The sequence below is a fragment of the Phyllostomus hastatus genome, unplaced genomic scaffold (genome assembly GCF_019186645.2).
Source record: "Phyllostomus hastatus isolate PE091 unplaced genomic scaffold, TTU_PhHast_1.1 phas_contig_150, whole genome shotgun sequence".
In the NCBI taxonomy this organism is placed as follows: Eukaryota; Metazoa; Chordata; class Mammalia; order Chiroptera; family Phyllostomidae; genus Phyllostomus; species Phyllostomus hastatus.
The window spans coordinates 18,959,491-18,982,350 of record NW_025333611.1 but is presented as its reverse complement, the minus strand read 5'-3'; the positions used below and the strand labels follow the sequence as shown (position 1 = coordinate 18,982,350).

At 50.0% G+C, this 22,860-nt stretch overlaps 1 protein-coding gene across 2 annotated transcripts in view; it reads right to left on the bottom strand.

The window, feature by feature from the left end:
• The window catches only part of GLRA1 (glycine receptor alpha 1), a 71,435-nt gene that overhangs the window by 24,117 nt on the left and 24,458 nt on the right, over positions 1-22,860 (bottom strand). For both annotated transcript variants that reach the window (XM_045826333.1, XM_045826341.1), the window contains exons 2-3: positions 16,827-16,954; positions 10,955-11,022 (exon numbers count right to left, since the gene is read on the bottom strand). In XM_045826333.1, the coding sequence (XP_045682289.1) occupies positions 10,955-11,022; positions 16,827-16,954 (196 nt within the window). The remainder of the gene's footprint in view (positions 1-10,954; positions 11,023-16,826; positions 16,955-22,860) is intronic.

The following is a 22,860-nucleotide window of genomic DNA, read 5'->3' as shown; positions in this document are numbered from 1 at the left end:
ACACACTGCCAGCGATAAGCGTCCTAAGAGGTTGTAACAAATAGCCACTAGGTATCGTTCCCAAGTCATCAACAGACTTCCAGCCAGGCTGGGTGACTCTGGGAAAGCTTCTGGAGAGCCCGTGGTGTTTGAAGTGGCCCCGCCAGTCTGTTTCATCCCCCTGCAGTGAGCCTCTCTAGATCTGGCGTTGTTCTGAGACGTGAGCGGGAGCTGGTTCCAGCTGGAAAGGAGGCCAGCGAAGTGAGACGAGGAAGGACCGGGGAGGAGTACAGGCTCAGAGCAGGATGGGACGCGAGGACCAGGGTGCAGTCTCTGTGCTTTTAGGGTCAGGATGTGAGGAGTTGAAGGTCGAAGGACTCGTGCAGGAGGAATAGCACCAGCACAGGTGTGTGGGAAGGGGCAAACAGTTTAGCTTAGCTCAACTGTTACCAGCAAAAGTAATAAAAGGTCCCCCTTACTGAGGACCTGTTGTGTACCAGGCAACAAAGTGCTGCACAGTTCAGCTCCTTTTACCTTTAAAACAATCCTACGACGTCGGTATTTTCAATCGAATTTCACGGATGAAGAAGGCTCAGGGAGGTTATGTAATTGGTCCAAATTCACAGTCGGTCAGCAGTGGGGTTGGAATTTGGATCTGGTCTGTCTGAGTATACGACGTTTGCGCTCTCAGCCCCTCCGCAGCGATGATGCCGTGAAGTGGGTGTGAGACTGGCCATCCTCCACTGCCAAACTGGGGGCTTCGGGCTTTATCCTGTGGCCGGTCGGGCACCGCCGAAGTCTTAAGCAGCAGAGCTTATCCCAGTTTAACTTCAGAAGGTCAATGTGGTAGGAATGGCCGTGCTGTGCTGGAAGGGAGCGAAAGCAGGTGGGGAGACCTGCTGTGGGCTGTTGGGAAGCAGTCCAGTCGAGAGACCGGGAGGAGCTAAACCAAGGCAGTAGGAATGGAGAGTGGGGTGGATGCGCAAGTCACAGTTCTTTGTGATCATCATCATCATCTTCATCATCACTGCCAGAAAGAACCTTGGAGGCCTCTGCCTCAGCTCCTCCATTTCACCCATGGCCCCGAGAGGGAGAGGGATTTTCTCCGGCCGCACAGCAGTTCAGTGGCTGAAGTGAGGCTTGCAAACAGAAATCTGGGCCGCTACCCTACCTCTTTTCCTGTCCACTCGCATGCCTTTGAGGGCAGAGGGGAGAGCCAGCTGAATCTGCCACCAGGCAAGCGCTGCTGTCCGTGGAGAAGCTCTAACCTAGACTCGGCTCTGACAGGGTTTGGGATTCAGATGCACGAGGGTGGACTCGTCTGCGAAAGCCAGGGGCTGGGGGCATGCGGACAGGGGGGTGCCCAGGCTCGGGTCAGGAGCTGCTGCCTCCTCATCCTCCTGCTGCCCTCTTCTCAAGCACGGTCCCAAACGTCTGAGAGCCAGAGGTGTTGCCTCTAAATGTGGGCGGAGTCAGCCCCAGTCTCCACACAGCCCTGCGAGGGGACGGACTCATGGACACGTGTCAGCTACTACACTAAGTGCTTTAGCGACCCCCTCTCAAAGTTCTCACAGTGACACCATTCCACAGATAAATGGAGGCTTTGCCGTATTTAGTGCTTTGTCTAAAGTTAGTGAAAGAGCTGAGGCTGGAATCCACAACTGACTGATTCCAAAGTCCTATGCTTTTAAGTAGCACACTGAACTGATTGGCTCCATTTATTAATAATAGCTTATACATATGTGCTGCATTTTACTTTTCAAATCACTTTTACATTAATTTTTTCTATGCAGTTAGACATGGAAGAGAAGATTCTTAGAACCCTTTGGACAAATGTTGAAACTAAGGCCCTAAAAGCTCAAGTTCCCACGATGAATTACTGGTAGATCCAGAATTGGTAATAACAGTGTTATTGGTAATAACAAATGATACTAATAGACTGAGACTTGACCGCATGCAAGGAATGATGCTAAGAGCTTTACGTGTGTTATTTTATCTTCACAATAATCTTGTGACGTAGGTTCTATTATCATTCAAGGTACTCAGAGGTGAAAGAACTGTTTCTAACATCACACAGCTATAAGTGGCAAAGCTGGGATTTGAACCCAAGATGTTAATGCCAGAGACCAAACACTTAACCACTAGATCACACTACCCAGGGTCTCTCAGAATTGCACTGAGGGATGGTTTTATGACACCTCGGGGCCACTGGATAATGCCTTTGGCTGCTGTTATGTACCTGTGGGTTGGTAGAGACCCACATTGAGGAGGAAGTATTAAAAAAAGCAAAGGACAAAAAGCCTGTGCCCCAGACCCGGCAGTCCACTGACGCTCCTGCCTCAGTCCCGCTCCGGCCCTCAGCTCTGACCCCCTGTCTGCTCTGCACTCAAGTCCTGTGCTGGCGGCTCCCCAGAGCCTGACTCACCGCCTCCCTGGCTCCAGATGCCGGCTCTGCACCTCGATCCTCTCCTCAGCCACCACCCTGTCTGGTGCATTCTCATTTGGGTCTCATGCAATCAGAGCTGTATTTGTTGTAAAGAACGGTAGATGGTTTGGACCAGTGGAGCTGAGCGTCTCTGTTTGTCTCTAGGGGATCACTGAAGCCCAGCATGAGTCTAATAATTGCACGAACATGCTAATAGCAGCAAGTTCTATTGGATGCCTGACATTTGCTTGAACTTTATATGCATTGTATCTCTCAACCTTTCATCAACCCAGCACCCTGGCTATTACTATGCTCGTTTTAGCAGGAAACGGAAACTCAGAGAGGTTAGACCGAGGTGAAGTGTCTTGTTCAAAGTTCTAGAGCTGGCAGGTGCTAGAGCAGGGGTACGAATCCAGGACTGGCTGGTGCCCAATTTCGCCTTCTTGTGACAACTGCCTCCCTGTCCCCACCCCCAGTCCTTTTTGAAAACCAAGTTCTGGGTGAGTGGGTTAAAGAAGTGTAGTAGCCGTCGGCACCCCACTGAACCCGTGTGACAGGCTGGCTCATGCCGATCCTGATAGTATCAGGTGGAGAACTTTGGGTGGGGAAATTGAACAGCGGGGTGGGTTCACACTGGTTGCCAAAGGTTACAGGTTGAAGGGCGGATATTAACCTGGAAAGGGGGACAGGGGACAGAGCTGGCAGTCCAGGGCACAGTGGCGAGACGCTAACTAACCTGGACCTGTGGGAAACAAGCCCGCCCTCTGGGAGTGGAACTGGTGGCAGAGATGAACAGGTAGCAGAGGAGCTGGGCGAGGCCCTGTGTCCATCGCAGTGACCGATGTGCAGCCCCGATGATTCAGGACAGGCGCGTGCTTGTAATCGAGTAAGTGGAATCTTAATTTATTTTATCACGTCTTGTTTAGAGACTGTCTTACAAACATGTGGGAGGTAGTCATTCAGTAGTATAAGAATGGGCAGTTCGAGGAGCAGGAATTTGGCAGCTGGTAATCTGGCGTCACCTGGGGGAGAGGGCGCCCTGTCTGGGGGACGCCAGCTTTCCTGTCACTGGAATGAGGGCTCCGGTGTGGTGAGGCTGGCGCCGTTTCTTAGGCGTCGCTTTAAAACGGCCTGGATGAGCTTTCCTTCCAGACTGTCATGTTCCTCCTGTTCCAGGTGCGTCAAAAGCGACTTTTGACTGGCTTCCCTGATATGCAGGGAGTGGCAAGGAAGTGCTTTCATGGAGGGCAGGAGCATCACTCTTATTAGATCGGAAAGATCCATCATAAGTTAAAATAGCTTGGCAGCCTTGGTCACCCCCTTCAGTCTTTTGTGGGTTTGATTGTCCTGAGTCAGCCTTCCTGGACATGACCTGACGGAGAGCCAACTCTGGGCTGTCACAAATCCACCGTGGTGACGCCCCCCTTGGTGGCGTATTGGGAGAGGGTCAGCGAGCAGATGTCCCAAGACGGCCTGTAATTTTGTTTTCTCTCTGAACAGACTCCAGCAGCATTTCCGAGAGCTCTGGCCTTGGCCTTCTCGTCGTCTGCGGTTTACCAGGGCTGTGTGGGGTGTTGATCCACATGTACCTGGATGACTTTTAAGATGCTTTCTCGTGGATTCCCCAACCCACGAGTGTGAGAAGTGACCTGGCATTAGCTGTGTAGACTGACTGAAGGTGTAGCAGAAAACGCAACAACAAAAAAGAATCTCATTCACAATAGCAACCAATCCCCTCCAAAATCTAAAAATAAGCCTAACAAAGAATGTGTGAGTTTTTTTTTAAGTTTTTTGGTCAAACTCTAAAACTTTACTGAAAAGCATAAGGGCATACCTAAGTAAATGGAGAGACACACACACCATGTTTATAAAATATTGTACAGATGTCACTTCTTCCCAAATTAATCTGTAAATGGTCTATAAGTTCTGAGGCAATTTTTATAGGTGTCCACAAGCTGGTCCTAAAGGTCTTGTGGAAGAGCAAATGGGCTGAAAGGGTCAAGAAAACTTTGTAAAGAACAGAGGACTACCTCCACCAAACTTGGAAAGACGCCGCGAAGCCGCCCTGATTGACACAGTGAGGTATTGTTGCAGAACCAAGCACCCAGAGCAGTGGGTGGGTCAGTACACGGAGACTGGACACAGACTAGACACACACGGGGGTTCAGTCTATGGAGAAGTTAGCGTGTCGAGTCAGTGGGGACATAATGGCTACTTAAGAATGGTGTTGGAAATAATCAGAGAAAAGTAAACCACCGCCAGATATTTTACAGAAAACTAAACCAAATGGATTAAGGAAGTACATGGAGAACAAAGAGCCTATAATGTTGTTCAAACTGCCCAATAGAAATATGCAAAGATGCTCAAGTTCACTAGAAATCTGGAGTGAAAACTAAAAATGACAATGAAGAACCATTAAAAAAAACCTCATCTGGTAAAAGCAAGCGCAGCACCTCGGGCGGCCAGGACAAAGAGAAGCGCACTGTTCTAAGGAGAGCAAATCACTGAGCTTCTTCAGAAGTAAGCTGGGCAGTGACACCTGTGAAAATACTACAACGAAGCGCGTGTTGTTTTGGTAAAGTAACTCCACTTCTGGAATATATCCTAAGGAAATGGGCAAAGAGTCCCACAGAAGAATAGTCATTTGTAAATGAAAAGCTGCCTAACCCTACAGGTCTGTCAGAAGGGTAGTTAAATGCCATGAGGGGGCGTCCAGGCCACAGAAGTTTACAGGTGGGTCCTCCAGTCTGGGAACATCTATCGAACATGCAGGAATGATAATGACCCATTATGCCCCCAAATTTGGTGGTGAGTGGAGAGTTAGGAATGAGGTGGACCTATCTGCAGTGGCGTGGACAGAGGCCAAGGTGGTGGAAGTGAGAAAGCCAACTGCGCCGTGCGACCCTGTCTCTGCAGAGGTGTGTGTGTCCACAGGTGAAGGTGTGGTCACGGAGAGGGCTGAGGAGGATGTACACGAGGTTGCTTATCTGCTCTCCTATTCCTCTTGTCTTTTTATTGGACCTATTACAAAGCTTGTTTCCCATCTATCACTCATACACTTTAAAAAGTGCGCAGAGTTCTGCTGTCCATGAGCACACCCTGGAGAGGCTGTCACTAACCCTGGGGTCCTGGCCGCAGTGCGCCCGTCTCGGTGCCAGGCTGGCCTGATCCTGGCTGAGAGAGGCTGCACCTTCTGACCTGGTAATGGAAACGCTGGGATTCCTGCCCAAAGGATGCCAACACACACGCACAGGCACACACTCTCTCTCATTTGTTTGCATATAGTTCCACGTGAATTGCAGCGACACACATGACCCTATATGCGCACACTCGCCTGTATACCTACACATGTGTATAGAGAGACTCACACTCACATTATTGACTCATGTGCACACTCACTCATTCACATATATTTGCATGCACATGTACACATAAAATATGCTGACTCATGCTGACGCATACTTAACCACGTGCTTATATATTCACAGATATTCATACATGATTACATAAATAAAAATAGTATCCTTTAGGTACAGTCACTCTTCACTACTTTAGCATATTTTTACATATATGTATACACAGATACATGCACATTCACACTTAAACATATTCATTTGTACATTTATAACCAGGAATGCACATACTTATCCCTATACATAGTCATACACATTTCCCTTTGAGGTTACACGTCCAAACATGTTCGAACTAGCAGACACATATACACATGCCTATGTGCACATTTGCATAAACAACCCCACAACACACACATATGCATCATACTGCACAGGCACACAGCTGCTTATGAGTGTGCATGAGTGAGTCGGTACACACTCATGCACACTCATAAACACACATGTCTAGACAAGCTGGGTGGTTCCCTGCAGGTTCTGCCAGAGAGGCTGCCCTAGGGCAGGAGCCCCTTCCTGCCTTTTCCTCATGCATTCCTGCTCCAGCTTCAAGTGGTGACCTTTGTCTGGCTGCCTAGACTCCAAGAAAGTCCCTGCAAAGTTCAGATGAAGGACAGGCAGCCTCTGCCCTCCCCGGGTCTGGAATGGATCGAGAGCCCCGCTGCTTTGCTGGCTGCCTGTCTCTGCTCTCAGGTCTGGTGAAGAAGGCCAGGCCCTGGGAAGCAGACAGGCGAATGCAGGGCCTCCAGCTGTTTCAGAGCTGCTAGGCACTGCTGCTGCTCCTGCAGAGCGAGCGCAGCCTGGGAGGGTTCTGACACTGGGGCTGTATCCACATTACCGGGGCTCCGGGGGCACGGCAGCTCTTCTGGTGGCTGGAGAACCCTGGCCAGGAAATCTGGGGCCCGACATACCAGGCCAGTGACATTTCCTTTCAGCTCTAACTCCCTGTACCCAAACCCTTCTGATCCTGTTTCCTTGTTGGTAAAACAGGGATCACACTTCCCGCCTCGGGGGGCACCGTGAGGTCCCGACGAGATGGTGTGTGCAGAAGCACCCCGCACCCTGCCTGGCACACCAGCATTGGATGTGTGCTTGTTGCCGTGGTGTGCTGAGTGACGAGGAAAGGGGCTCGGATGGGAAGGTGGCCCTAATGGTTTGGTGGGTAGGATCCAGGGGAGAGAGCTGAAGGGAGCGGAGCCCTCGGCCACTGCGTGGAGCACTGGTTCCAGGCTCCGTGACCTTGCTGCAGTGGTGCCCCCGCTCCAGTCATCAGATCCCTTTCTGTGGAATGAAGAACTGGCTTAGACCATCTAAGGTGTTTGCCAGCTATGAGTTTTGAATTTTTCTTCTCCCCCTAAATCATCTACAAAGCAAATTAAACACATGTAGATAATTAAAGACCCAGTGGGGGAAAATCATGGTACTGTGGGTGCACAAGCCGGAGAAGGGCAGCTCCTACTTTCTGGGCTGAGGTTAGTAAGTAAGGAAGTAAGGAGAAACCCCTCAGCTGCAGGCCATGCCCAAGACAGCGCCTCATCCCCAGCCCTTCATTTCCCGTCTAAAGACAATTGCTCCCCCCCACCGCCCCCCGACCTCAGGGGGCCTTCTGCTCTGCACTCCACTGGCTGGTTGTCCCTGTCATCACTGTTTGCCATTTCCCCCTGAGGTGTGCTGAGCCTGGCGTGATGAGACTGGGTTTCCACTTTGGGTAGCACTTAGGTTATTGCGAAAGTGTGCTTCGTGGGCTGGTGGGCCCCCAGCTTCCCAAATCTGCTCTTTGGTGTTCCAGTGGCATGATGCAGAAGGAACACTTGTCTGTGGTTTAATCCCTGCCCCGTCACCCACTGCCCTGTGACGGGTTGTCTCCAAACCCCACGTTCCTCAGCTGCCTAGTGGAGAACGTAGGGTCTGCCACGTCTACTTCACAGAGCAAGACCCAGCGCTTGGTGAAGGAATCTGGTGAGAGAGCGAGGGTAAGGTGTGTTGGAAATTCTCAGTGCGTCTCATAGCAATGGCTTATGTTCACTGTGTACATGCTTCGTGTCAGGCCCTGCACTTGGCACTTGCTATGCAGCAGGTCGCATGGTGGATGCTATCGGTATCCCATTTTACAGCTGAGGCAGCTGAGTTAGGTCCCCACCTTGCTCAGGTCGCAGAGCTGAGCCTCAGATCTTGTCTGGGTGTGGAAAAGTGTCCCAGTTGCTACACTGAGCAGGAAGCCAAACACAGCAGCAGAGTCTGGATGGGTAGACAGAGACCTGGGAGAGGAGCAAGCTAAGAGAAGTCTCTGCCGAGAGCTCACAGCTAATCAGTGGTAGCTTTGAGTCTTTAGTGTCCAGAGTCTCTATCGTCATCATCCTCATCTTCCTCCTCAAAACATTTAGAGCATTTCCAAAGCATTTACTGTGATAGACACTGTCCTGTACATAATAACTTGATGAGATCAGTATGTTCATCACTGCTGGGATTTTGCAGGTGAAGAAACTGAGGCATAAAGGCATGAAGCAAATCAGCTCCTACGTTTAGTGAGCCCAGGTCTATGTGAATCCAGAGCCCGGGCTTTTAATCACCACACCAAGTAAGGGCAAACTGCCGTTCTTTCCAGAATCGTGTCAAGGAAATAGATTTGTGTGGTCATTCCAGGGAACCAAGTGGGAGTGGTAGGGGAGCCCAGATATGCACACCTGTCCTCAGGTAGCCGAGTTCTTTACCTGCTGGTCCCTGATAGGGTTTGATAACTCTTTACCATTTTGGAAGAACGGAGGGGTCAACGCTCATTGCACAAAGACTGTGAGGAATGCAAATGTCAGTGCACCTCTGATTTGGGAGGGAGAAGAAGAGCAAGGGCTCATTAGGGGCATTTACAAGTTATCCATTCCACGTGCGTAAAAACATGGTGGGTTGACCTGGATGCCCAGTGAAAAGCAGCCATGTTTGTCTCTAGTCAACAGGTGGGATCGACTTATCTCTCCTTTTGGAGATAAGGGGCCTCATTTTGGAGGAGTTTGATCCATTGCCCGTTGGATGTGGGTAGGGTCTATTTGGCTTTCTCCAGACACAGATGACCATGTGGTGATTACTGAGGGTAAGCGGGGAGGGGGGAGGCAGAAGAGGGTGAAGGGGGGAGAAATGGTGATGGAAGGAGACTTGACTTGGGGGGCGAGCACACAACCTACTATACAGATGATGTCTTTATAGAACTGTACACCTGAAACTTGTATAATTTTCTTAACCAATATCGACCCAATAAATTCCATAAAAGAGCAAAAAAAAAAGGTCTCTCTGAAAAAGGATGGATTTTGGACCATTTGCCTGTGACCTACAGAGCTCAGTGACTTTTGTCCGTCTGGGACTGAAAGGTTCGATGTCATCTAATGCTTAGGACCAAATGATGGTTTGAATTGACAGGCAAGATATCTGATTTGGTTGATTTATTTTTAAAAGTTATCGAGTACCTGTTATTAAGTCACTGCGCTAGCTGCCTGAGGTTACCACAGGAAACAAGTCGAGGTTCTGGACGGCAACGCACTTGCATTACAGTGAGAGAGAGGAGGGGAGAATGAGCAGGCTGTGAGGGGGGAAGTGCTGTTATGGAACTGTAGGGAGTGTCATGAGAACAGGAAGAGGGGACCCATCCTAGTCTTGGGTCAAGGCCATATGTGAACTCACACATACACGTACACATGTGTTAGAGTGTGAAGTCTTCCTGTGGAGGTGATTTGAAGAAGAAACTTAGAGGAGAAGAGGACGGGGCAAGGGAAAGGAGGCTGCGTGGGTGCTCCAGGCACCGTGTCAACAGAAGCTGTAAACCAGAGAGAACCACCACCTGCGTGGGGAACTTCAAACAGTTACCTTTGTCCTGAGTAGGCAGCGAGAGAGGAGAGATGAAGCCAGGCAGAATCTGGAAGGGCCTTCTCAGCTTTGCAAAGGGATTTGGGCTTAATGCTGAAGGTGAGGGGGAGTCCTGGGGAAGTGTTAGAGCAAGGGTGTGGCGTGGTTAGTTTGCCTTGTTGAAAAGCCATTCTTTTTGTACGAAAGAATAGATGGGAGTGGGGGGCAGAATGAAAGCTGAGAACCCTTTGCAGTATGTGAACAAGCCACGTTGGGAGCCAGAACTAGACCAGGGGCAGGGGGGTGTCCAGAAATGGACGGTTCAGAGGACTTCAAGGATGTGACCTCTGCAGGACTTGGTGACTGGCTTCTTCTTTTTTCTTTTTTTTCTAAATTTTTTAAACATTTTATTTATTTCTTTTTAGAGAGGGAAGGGAGGGAGAAAGAGAGAGAAAGAGACATCAATGTGCAGTTGCTGGGGGTCATGGCCTGCAACCCAGGCACGTACCCTGACTGGGAATCGAACCTGCAACACTTTGGTTTGCAGCCCGCACTCAATCCACTGAGCTACACCAGCCAGGGCAACTGGCTTCTTCTTACTCCACTCGTAAAGAGAGGCCTTAGTTATTTTCTCACAGGTCACTCCCTTCCGGACAAGCAGAACTCATTATTTTTGTTTCCAAGGACTGAAAAAAATATTTTAAAGTATCATTGTATTTATTTATAATTACTAATATAATATTTTTTCCTTTTGGAAGTTTGAAAAATATAGAAACGCTGACAGAAAGAAAAAAAATTTATCCATCAATTTATGATATAGGAATAATGGCTATTAGCATTTTAGTATTTTTCCTTTCAGCCTATTTTGTGGTGTTATTGGTTTGTTTTAAACTTTTCACTATGGGACTTTTTAAATACATGCAGAAGTGCAGAGTAGAGTAGAATCAACTCAATATACCCCTTTCAGCCTCTGTAACCAGTCTTCTGGTATTCCGTAGTTGCACTTGAACCTTACAATACAAGCAGGTCTTTACGTTTTCTTTTCATCTAAACTTTAACCCACTGATAGGATTTTGTTTCTGGAATCCTGGGTGTTTGGCATATGTGGGCCCTGCTAGCTCTTTGGCCATTTTCAGATGAAGGCCCTCACCTAAAACATCCACGAGGACAGTAAAAATGTCCAATCGCTAGACCACCACAGACCTGAGAACAGATTCCCCACCTCCTTGGGGAAGACCAAAGCAGAGGGTAAACATTTCAGGGAGAGAGACATCCCCAGCAGAAAGAGCAGCTTGTGTTTTGACTCACTCACCATAGTTGTCTCAGCAATGGAGCCAAAGCTGTTGATGAAAATGTTGCAGCTCACGTTCACCGGGGGACCTGCCAATCAAGAGAGATCCCCCGCTTAGCTCTGTAGTCATGAAGAACCCCACAGGACAGGACTCGTTCTTGGAACACTGACTTCAGGGATGGAGACTCCTTGGCGAGGAGGCCCCCGTTTGCCCTCCACCCCACCCCCGAGCATCTGGGACTCCCAGCCACATCACTGAGCCAGATTCCCTGGTCCCCAAGTGAGCACCAGGTACAGAGCACCGGGGTCTGAGCCGAGATGTACTATCATTAACACGGGATGATTCATCATCCTGCCATATGGTTGAAATCCCTTCCCCAAAGCCCATCGGCTGCCTTCTGATTTTCGGCTGGAAAGTATTTACGGCTACATTTGGAGGCCATCTTGGGAATCACAAGGAACAGCAAGTTCCTTGCCTTGAACTCATGAACGAGGAATGATCTCCGGAAAGGGTGTTGATGGGAATTACCGGCTGAGGAATCCAGAGGGAACCTCAGGCAGGTTTTTTGCATCCTACTGCAAAGGTTAGGAGAGAAGTGGAAGAATTTTTGCTCTTTAGAATCATTGCTAGAGGGACCTCTGTCCAATTGAAGCTAAATATCTTCATTTTATGCTATTAATTATAGCAGTTAGAATTTATTGAGCATTACAGGGTTTGCTGCTGGGCTGAGAGTTTTACTAACATGATCTCATTTCTTCCTCTCTCAACGTGCTTATTACAGACGAGGAAACGGGCTCAGAGAGGTTATTTACCCTCAGCCACGTGGTTAGTGAGTAGACAAGCCCGAGTTTGAATTTGGACTTATCTCATTCCAGAGCTGGTGGTCTTAATGGCTGTACTTGTAGAAGAGAGGTTCAGAGGAAGGATGTGGCAGGTTCAAGGTCACACAGTGCTAGAATCCAGGGTTTTAAGCCCTGGGCCTCCACACGAGCTGACAAGAGGGCCAGCCTCAAATAATCAGAGCAGAGTGGGCAAGAGCGATACAAACAGTAGGAGCCCAGGTACAAGAGAAGTTCCAGAGAGTGAGGTATTAGGGAAGACCTCACGAAGGTGATGATCTTGAGCTGACCTTGACAGTAGGTCAGACTTGGATAACGGGTCATAATCCTGTACATGAATATTGCAATGTGCAGTTTGTGAATTTTTCAGGCCCACTTCCTTGTTGATCCCCATTGAGGTTGAGGTGAGCAGGGCAACTCATTTAGCCAGCAAGCCGTAGAGCCAGGACTCGGACCCAAGTTTTCTGATTGTGGAAAGAAGAAAGCAGATGTCCTCGTGTTCTGTGACCAGATCTTCTGTGTTCCTCTTGAAAGAGTAGCCCAAGCATGTCACCCAAACTCAGCCAGGATTTCCTTCTTTTCAGAAATCTTGGTGTATAGGGTGGGCCTCGGTCTTGTGGTGAGAACACAGGACCCTGGGTTTTAGACACAGCTCCAGCGCTCACCGGCTCTCTCACCTCAGGCACGCCCCTTCCCTGCTCTGGGCCGCAATTTCCTTGTCAGTCTGGGGGGAAGCTCTCGATCTGGGCATCCCTCTGAGCTCCAGTGATTTGGAACTCCCTTGGGAAGCTATTCATTCAAATCACAAGGTTATAGGACTTCAGCTATAGGCTGGAAGGTTTCTTAAAGGTCACCTGAACCTATGCCCAGACAGGGCTGTCTGCAGCAGTCACCCGGGGAACGAGTTCAAGTGCAGAGTCCTCGGCCCAGCCCTAGAGCCAGCAGACCCATATCTCTGGAGGTTAGCCCAGAATCTCTATTTTAACGAGCTCCCTGGTGGTTCTCGTGCACAGCCGGGTTTGGGAACCACTGCTGTAGACCAGCCGCCATTCGGGCTCAGCGCCGGAACAGCTCCAGCAGTGGGGAACTTCCCGTAGTGTGCTGGGCATAATGTGCACCCCTGTGTGATGTGCACCCCTGTTTTTGGCCCAAACTTTCAGGAAAGAAATCTTCTGTTTTATTTTTTTAGTTCAATGATTGATTCACTTATTTATATTTAGAAACAAAACCGGTTATGTTTAAAACCAGGGTGTTATTTTGCATATGGATATAATTATTACTTTCATGAGTTACACTTTTAACTCATAAGCATACGTAAAAGACTTAAAAACATATAGGTATGGAATTAGTACTGCCCATGTACAATGCGCATCCTTAGTTTTTCCTCGAATATCTGGGCAAAGAAGTACGCAGGGTACGTGGCAAAATACGGGTGTTTCGTCTCGAGCAGTCCTTTCCATGGTCAACAGCCTCGCCTGCTAAAGAATTTTCCTAAGGCTGCGTGGAGACCTGCCTCCCCGTCACTTCCACCTAAACAAAGGCCCATTAAGTTTTTTCCTCTCATTTAGATTCACACCCGGGTTTTTCTTTCCATTTAGCCTCTTCCTATTAAGATGCCCCTAAGAGTTACGGCCCGTGCCCTGAGTGATGTGCACAGAGCCCCCACCCAGCCCCTGCAAGTGTCTGGTGCGTGACTCCCCTACAAATTAGGTCCTGATTTATGTTTGCGAGAGGGTGCCAGCCGCAAGGACCCCTGGGGAGGTGAGCTTCATTGACATAAATCTGAAATTAAATTATCCTCAAGAAAATTACAATCTGGCTGCCTTTGGCAGCAGGGTAATGTATATATTTCATTAAATATTAAAGTTTAATTTTGCTTCCGTGTGTATGTGTTTGCATTGGGCCGTGCCCCTGATCCTGGGGACCAATATCCTACACAGGATCTTAGAGAAGATACAGAAAGTCAGAGCTGGAAGGGCCTCGTCTTGCTGGGTCATGGTACAGATGCGAGAACAGAGGCCCAGCTGTGTCAAGAACGTACTCTGCGTCACACGTATCCGGTGAGTGGCCGAGTTCTAGAATCGAGTTTTACAGTGGGCACTGCCCCTGTGCTCTGCAGACCGAGCCTGCCGCTCCAGCCATCCGTACTTCAGCAGAGTCAGGAGCTGGCGAAATTTCTGGGGCCTGACCGAAACCACTGAGTGGTTAATCGCTCCGGAGGTTTCAAACAGTGCAGGCCTCTTCTTATCGTGTTGGGGGCACGGGGGCCTTATCAGGAGCCCTGTGGTTCGCGTGGGGCTTTGGGGAATCTTCTCCGTGTCTGAGTGGAAGTGTGATGGGACAGTGTGTTGCCGGGGGTGGGGGGACCCAGGGGACAGAGGCCCCCTCCTCATGCCAATGTTTCAGCAGATACATTGCTTCCTAGGAACCTCGCTTCCCAGGAACCTTGCTTCCTAGCTCCTGGTGGGGTTCCAGGGAGCTGCACTGTGCTTGGAGCCTGACTCAGAGGGGACTGAGGGGTTTGAGACAGTGCAGGTTGCAGGAGGACTGAGATTGTCTATTCTGTAGATTTGGGCCCCAATGTTTGGCCTCAGGTGGTCAGAGTGGGCCCTGATTCAACGGTTTTATAGTCTGGGTGAAATTTTATTAAAAAAATTTTTATTTATTAATTTTTAGAGAGAGGGGAACGGGGGGAGAAAGAGAGGGAGAGAAACACCAATGTGTGGTTGCCTCTCTCTCGGTTCCCATTGGGGACCTGGCCTGCAATCCAGACACGTGCCCTGACTGGGAATCTAACTGGTGACCCTTTGGTTTGCAGGCTGGCATTCAATCCACTGAGCCACACCAGCCAGGGCTGAGATTTTATATTTTTAAGTTGTTCACTGCCAAGTCAGTCAGTCAACAAATAAATAAGCAAGTAAACAAGTAAATAAATGACTAGCACTAGATAAAGAATTGAGTCAGAGTGGCTAGCTGGGTTAAATAAAGTCCCAGCAGCCTTGGCAGTGTGACCTGGGAGTCACCTAACTGCTCTAAGCCTTAGCATAGTTGTTGGTTCATTTACTCACACATTCATTTATGAAGGGGTTATCAAGGGCCTTTCATGTGCCACGTGCCAATGTATGCACAAAGGATAGCTAACATGTGACCCCTGGATGTGTGCACATTGGGCAAATGAGTCCTTTGTCATAAGACAAGACCAGGGCACTCAGGATGGAGTTCTGAGAGTGACCACCAGGGGGCGCGGTGGACTGGAATGCCTGACAACTGGATGCCACCTGGTGTGGGGATGGGGGTGGTGATGCAACCTGGTGGTCAGTTCTTTAATGTATTTGATTTAGCCAATGGTGTTTCTAAAAGATGAGATTTAGCTGCCAACTTGGAAGATTTCGCAAAACCCCAGACTCAGGTCTTACCTTGGAAGGCCTGCTGCTCAGGGCCTATCTTTCTACCTGGCAGCTACTGCCTGAGCTGAGAAGTGGCTGCCCAAGACTAGCCCTGTGCTTCGTTCTTGTGCCGCATCTGCCTGGTCCCTCTGAGTGTTTGATATTGTGACCCTGGTGAAGGGCTTGGGCCCAGCGTACTGTGACAGCAACCTTGGACCTGACTTACCTGTCCTCGAGGGGACCAAGGTTTATGTTAACGATGCTGGAAGTGTGGCCTCAGGAGGGTGGTACTGGGGGACCAAAGGAGCCCCAAGGTAAACGGGGTGGGAGGTGGGCCCAAAGGAACCTCAGAGCATCTCCCAGACCGTTTTCTGTGTGCAGAGCACTCTGAGAAGGGGGCAGAGGGAGCAAATATTCAGGAGTTGTTGCCAGCTGTCACGTCCCTTGTTTGGTTTTGGACCTGAGCCAGAAGGAACAGTGAGGAAGGGCAACGGGAATCAGGGTTGATTAGGAGGCTGACAGTGGGTCCGTGACATGAGGTTTCTGCAGGGGTGTTGGGAGGTAGGTCAGAGAGCACAGGCTCCCAGAGAGGCTGTGAGGCTGCACCTGCAGAGTCCTGCTCAGTGGTCTAAGATGGTCACAGCCTCCCCAGCACCAGGGCACAGTGGGAACCGGTCCCTCTGGTTACAGATGTTGAGATCTCATAGGATCGTGAGGACTAAAAGGAACCTCTCAGGTCACTTTGGTGAGGGTTTGTAAATTGGCTCCCCACAAGGCATATTTGGCTCACAATTATTCTCTGTTTGAACATGTATATTTTAGGAATCAAGGAATTTTGCATAAATGTTGATTTCTGGCTCTTCATGGAATACTGTGGAGCACTGGGTGACCTGGCACGTGGGGCTTACATTCCTGTTGGGCAGCTATGTGCTGGGGCTAAGGAGAGGCTGTCCCTTTTAGAGGGCCTGCCTTCTACTTCTCCACAGTCTCCACCACTCCCTATTGCCTTACTCCTGGCTCCCCTCACTCATTTAAGTTACTGGCCTGATTCCTGTACTCATTTGAAATTGTGACTCTGATATAGACTTGAAAGCTTCAAAATTATTTGTTAATCTCTGGGAACTTTTCAGGAAATGAATTTTAGTTGAAAGCCTCTTACCTAAAACAAATACAAGTGGAGGTGCTTGGGAGAGAGGCCAGGTGAGCTTGCTCATTGTGCCCTCTGCCTCTCTTTTTGGGGGCACATGGAGAAGGCCCTGGAGCATTTATGAAGTTTAAAGGCCACAGATAGAGCCAACACCATTCCTGCAGAGATGAGGAAACTGAGGCCCAGAGAGTGGAAGAGGGCTATCAAAGTTCAGAGAGTAAATATGTGCCTGAACTCAAACTTGAACCCATTTCTTTATATTCCACATTGTCTATCTGTCCATCATACCAAAGGTAGCAAATAGGTTCTAGTTCATATACTGACTCCTGGCAACCAGAAGTATTGTTTGGTTGGGCTTGGTGGGGGAGCAGACTGAATTGATTAACAATGTCTGCCTAGGGCAGAGGGAAGAGTGTGAAATTCCTACCACGTATTTACCATCTGTGTCCAATACCATGCTGTTTGCTTCTTAATCTAGGAAGGCAGGTGCCTGGGGACCTGGGAGGAATGTTTTCTCTACCTTTAAAGTTGGGCCTGATCCTGGCATCGTATCCAGAGGTTCTGCCCATGAGCTTATCCAGGAAGTCCGAGGGAGACATAGGCTTGGGTGCAGAGCGGGCAGCTTCAGCCTCCTTAGAAGCAGCAAGGCTGAGAAGGGAGAGAGGAAAGCAGAGGGTTAATGATGGCTCTTTCTCATGCTGTGGTCAGATCCCAGCCTCGCCTAGCCTTTGTAGAACCACTAGAGTGTTCGCAGCCTGAGAAATGGGTAATAGCAATCCTCAGTGAGGTAAGGCCGAAGGTACAGCCCAAATATCAGCCAGCGTGGGATCCTGGCAGGCAGCTGCGTGTCTGATTGCTGCTGAGGAGCTGCTGATCTTTCAAGGCTGCAACTCTGGGGATCAGACACTTGGCTGCTGGTCTCCCTGGGGGAGGGGACTGAAGGGTTAAGTTCCTACTAGGCCCAGCCCTTTGTTTCGTGTGCCTACCCCCCCGCCCGGGTCCAAGAACAGCACCTCCAGAAAGAATCTTAGCGATCAAGTGGTCCAGGCTCTCCCCAAAGACTCTTCGGAATCAGTCACTAGTTAAAAGGAAGAAAAGTTGCATCCGGGAACATGAATTTAATCAAGCATCTTTACCCGAGGTCTTCTCAGAACCTTTAACAAGCTTAGACGCTATGCTTATGGGACTACTATCTCATGAAACACACACTTAGGAAAAAGCTCAGTTGGGAAAAGTGGGGCACAGCTGGTGGAAGGGACTGACCCCCCATTTCCACTCACCAAAGTGGTTTCAGGTTCTTATTTGTACCATAGTGTGAATTGCTGATGTCTAAGAACATGCAGATTTCTGGAAGAGTCAAAATGGGCAGCCGAAGGGCTGAAGAACAATCATTAGTTTGCTTTGTGCAAGTGGGCTCTTCTCGTCCTGAAATGCCCAGGAGAGGGCTGGGGGCTGGTGTACCCTGTCGTGCATGCTGAGGGGCTGGGATGTGGGAGGCAGTGCGTGCACAGGAACATGTACCCGAGAGTTGCCAAGTAGGACATGGTGTCCCCATTCCCCAGGACTGGGGCCTCCGAGCCATCTTGTGTCTCAGCCCCTGTCCTCTCCCCGCTCTGCCCCACTCAGCAGGTCCTGGCTGCGCTGCCTTGCAATCCAGTTCCTTGTGTTGTGTCCCCAAGACCAGGAGTCATGATGTTCGTATTCGTTATTTGTTCTTTCAATCTCCTGCTGTGCCTACCACGGTGTTTCAAACGTAACTGGTGCTGAGTAATTGCATGGAGAATGAATGAGTGAATAATATGCTCCATCAATAAATCAAATATCCTGGTGAGTAGGGTATTCATAAATATGCATGTATGGATCAACAATTTAAAAATAATTAGACTATTATACCCACTAATGAAAAAATACTGAGAGCCACTTGATATTCCTTTGAAGATGCAGAAGGTATCCCAGGATTATTCACACACTCGTGCTTAGTGATTTGAAGGACCCGTATTCCTAGAACAAGAGCTAGTTTTGATTGACAGGACGAGGGACAAATGCATTTTACTGTTTTTACATGCGTGACCGTGGGTGTGTATGGGTCTATGTGAAGTGGGTAGGTTTCCAGGTGTGATATGGATGCATGTTCTGTGTACAAGGGGTACATATGTATGGATGCGTGGGGGTTAGGGTGTGCACGAGGGTGTTTGCGGATGGATAGTGGATCATGTCCCATAGATTTGTGTGTGCAAACCTGTGAACAGCTGGGTTCATGGGAAAGGGTGCTGTTAGGTGTGAATTTAGTGTGGGCATTTTGTGTGTATAGGCAGGGTGTATGTCTACATGCGGTGTAGGGGTGACTGTGTGAGATGACTTTGTGGGTGCATGTATGTGGTGCATGTATCGCATGTGTGTGTCCCTGAAATGCACCATGCAATGTGACGTGGAACAGGGGATTTGGAACCAGTGCCGTCTCATGCTGTCTGTGTGGTCTCGGGAAAGTCACTCAACCCCTCTGAACTTTAGTTGCCTCACATGTCAAACTAGTTTTACACAAGGAGCAACTGAGACAGTACAGGTAAAAGCAAAACAAAACTCCTAGGACAGTTCTCGGAAAGGAGCAGACATTCAACGTATTGTCTTGCTCTTGCCTCGCTCTGCATGTATGTGTGTTTGAAGCGGCTCAGAACCAGTCTGGGGACTTCTTCTGGTCCCACTGCACTTTCAGCTGCACTGTGGACCCCACGTGGCTGGGAAGTCCTGCCAGAAGCCTCCCACGACCCACAGGGCAGAGGCACCGCATCCCCAGCCTTTTCTCCATTCAGCACCAGACTCATGGCTGCTCTGCGGCCCCGGTGAGCCAAGGGGACCACAGGGAGGCACCTGGTGATTCATGATTTCTCTGCTGCTGTAACTTACTTCTCGAACCTCTCCAGGAGGGGCAGTGATGGAGCTTTCATTAGCTCCCGTTCTCTGTCCAGCCCCTCCTCTCAGATAATGAGATTTGGGAACATCGAGCCCCCTCCCAGCAGTTACTACAGCGCAGGCCATCTCTTGGCCCCAAGGCCTCTTTCATCAGCCTGAATCCTATTAGGTGGTGCAGCGAGAGCATGAATTCGGCCCGAATTATCCCTTACCATGTGCTATTAGCAAAATGTGCCATTTCATGCCTGAATCCTCCCCAAAGCTGCAGAGTCCTCTGGTTCTCTGAGCTCGCACGTCTGCAGCCAGGCATTTGCCATCTGGGCCACTGGCCGTCAACTCACTACAAACCTTGGCAGGGCCAGCTGGACTGGAGGGGGGAGACTCTGAGAGGTTAAGTAACGGGTCTGGCATCACACAGCGCTTTAATGACGGAAGGAGTGAGAACACACGTTTTCAAGCGTGGACTGTCCCCATGCTCCCGTCTAAGGGAAAGTCTTTTATAAATGGCGGAGAGTGTAAATCGTGATAGCTGCTCTTACTACTAATTGTTTTCGAAGCTTGTTACGTTCTGTTACATCCCAGAAAATCAAAACATCGGTCTGATTTCCAGCAATCCTGATGTACACAACCCTGAACGCATCACCTAAAGATGGAGCAGAAATAGTTGTGAATTACCGAATGACCCTCTGTTTTGCCGAGTGATTGAGAGGAGAATTCTCTGGAACTCTGAGATTCTCTCTCCCGTGCACCAGGTACGAATGGCTTCTGAATTGCCTTGTTTCTTTGAAACTCACCCTTTTATGAAAGGGAACTTTCTGTTCCACGACTCACAAATGACGAACCAGTGTGATGTGCCATCACAGAGATAATCGTGGTAGTGAATACAATGAAAAAAAAAAAAAACAACCTAAAGGGGGAGTTTGAAATTGTGTAAATGCTGTTGTTCCAGAGGAAGACCATCAAATGCTGGGAGGCATGAGAGACGTGTTAACTCCCCCAGACTTTCTCCGTGAGCCAATGAGAAGAACAGAAGAACTGGCCCGATAATCCACCGTTAGCTGGGTGTGACCCACCTAAAATCCTTCCCGTCTCTTACTGGCCTAGTTCAAAATTTCCCTATTTTTCTTTTTTGTGAAATACAAAGACTCCATTTTAATGTCAAAATAGCCACACCCCTCCCCTTGACAATCGTGCGTGTCTGCGTGTGTTTGGACATTTGGCAGAGAACTAGTTCAAGGCCCCGCTGCGGTACATCTGCGCGCTGGCGCAGAGCAGACAGGTACCGCCAGGCCCTTGCTGCTCCGAGACGAGCGAGCGCTGCCTCTGCTGGGCGCAGACATCTGCTGACAGACCGGAGCTGCTGGACAGAGGGGCCGAGACACGGAACATTGGGTCGTTAGGATTTGCTGACCCTATGCAAGTATTTGGAAACGATGCAAATTGTTCTAGGGATTATTGCAATGTCCCGCAGTGAATCAGACGGGGTTTAGACGGATTTGATTACAAGTAATTTCCAGAAAGATGTGAGGTCTCCTGGGACCAAGTGACCTGCCCCTTGCAGAGAAGGCTTATGACGGTAGCTGACTGGGTGGAGTGTTACATTATCCGTCACCTTTTCGTTAGGGGACCTGTCGCACTGGGAGACTCTGGTCCTTGAAGGACCTCAGTGTTGACTCCTCGTGACAGAGACCTGGGAGAGCCCAGGCGTGAGGTCCCACAGTGGGGGCGGAGGCAGCGAGACCCACTGAGGTGGGTGCTGTGCGACCTTCTGTGAGTCACTCCCCGCTTTGCTTCCCGTTTCCCAAGCTATAAAACGGGGGGCTTAGAATAATCTCTAAGAGTCCTTCTGGCCCAACTCATTTCATTAGTCTGTAGTATGCTTCTTTTTTTACTCATCTGGTCTCAGGATCTGAATTTGTCTGGACTCCTTTGAGGGAACGGGAGTGTGTTCGTGTCTCAGTCCTTCCCCTCCCGTCTCCTCCAGGTTTCCCGCCAGGGGGCCACCTCGCATTTCGGGGATTTGTTGACAGAAAGGCCGGATCAATGCTCAGATTCTCGTTCTCCAGTTGCGACATCAGTTGGAAATACGGAATCAATATGGATCCGTCCATCTAAATTTCCAATGAGCTGGGGGTGGTGATGGCGCTGGGGAGAAACAGTTTCAATCACACCCAGTTGCCTGGCACTCCGCCCAAAACCATGCTGGGTCAGCAGAGGGAGTCCCCCCTGAGATTCCATCATCTCAGTTCACCAGGGCGGAGAGTCGGCAGTGGGGAAAGGGAGGAAAGGCATGGTGAGGGGGGAAGACGGAGCGAGAGAGGCTGAGGAGTAACAAGGGGCGGGGGACGTGTAATGGGGGAGGAAGCTGGAGGTTCGGCTGAGAAGGGAGGGCCGTGGGGGGGGGGGGGGGGAGGGTGGGGAGGAAGAGGCGAGTGGGACAGCGGAGGGGTTTGAGGTCCGGCCAGAGCTGCGCTCGGGGCTCCAGTGAGCACAGAGCAGGGAGCCTGGCTGCACTGGGTGGAAGAGGGGGGTTTCCCAGAGGCTGGTGGAGAAAGTGGCTTTTTACAGTAGAGCTTGCAGGCTGGGTGTGGAGTTGGCCTGGAAGAATAGGGAGGAGGAGTGTTTTGGGTAGAAGGAACAGCACGTACAAAGTCTGGAGGTGAGAGAGGACTTGGAGAACTGAAAGTTTAGTGTGTGTATGGCGGGGAGGGGGATAGAAGGGGAAAATGAGAGAGAGAGAGAGAGAGAGCACGCAACGACACTCGGTGAGCAGGGCATGCTGAGTCCGTGGGGTTGGACGGAGCAGGGGCTGGACCCGGGGCCTCTGTCCTCACAGTGGGTCTGAAAGTTAATGGGAGATTATCCCTCCCTAATCCCTTTGCAGTAGAAACAATCCATCTGGATTTCTCAGCGGTTTCTGGTCAAACGGAACTGTGGCCTGGCCAGGCCAGGGATACGCTCCCTCTGAAGACATCTCCACGGGGTGTGTGCCCAGCGAGATTTCCAGGTCACTTGTCCTCCGACTGGGGCTGGAATAAACCTCCCCTTGGCTTTGGCGGAGAGGCAGCCCAGTGAGCTGGTGTTTATGCTGTGCACAAAGTACCTGGTCAACTAGTCAAGGTTGTTTGAAGGTCAGCCCTGCGTTTCCGTGGGCACCTACCTAATTCGAAATTACGAAGGTCACTGTGGAATACAGGGAGAAATCTTGAGGTGGGGGCTGAGGAACCTGGGGGTAGTCTTGGCTCTTTTTGTAACTTTCTGTGTGGTCTCAGACTAACTCTTTTTCCGGGATGGCCCTCAGTCGTGTCTTCTGTGCAATGGCAGTTTTGGATTAGACCAGGCGCAGAAAGCATTTCCCCTTGAGTGCCCACCCCAGTCTGGCAGTGGCTGCTCAGAGAGGGGCTCTGGGCTCTGACTCAGCAGGAAAGGGTAGCAGGATGGGCCAGCAGTCTCTGCCAAGGGACTGCAGTGTGGCATGGTGGCTTGTCTCATCCCTGTGGGTCCTCCAGCTCTGAAAGTCGCCGATCCTTCTGATGTGTTAAGCACCCACTGTATAAGGCACCGTGGGGGAGACACAGATAAATATGTCACTGCCTCCGTGTGGGTGGAGTTCGAGCCTGTCTTGTTCGGTGCCTGGAGTGGAG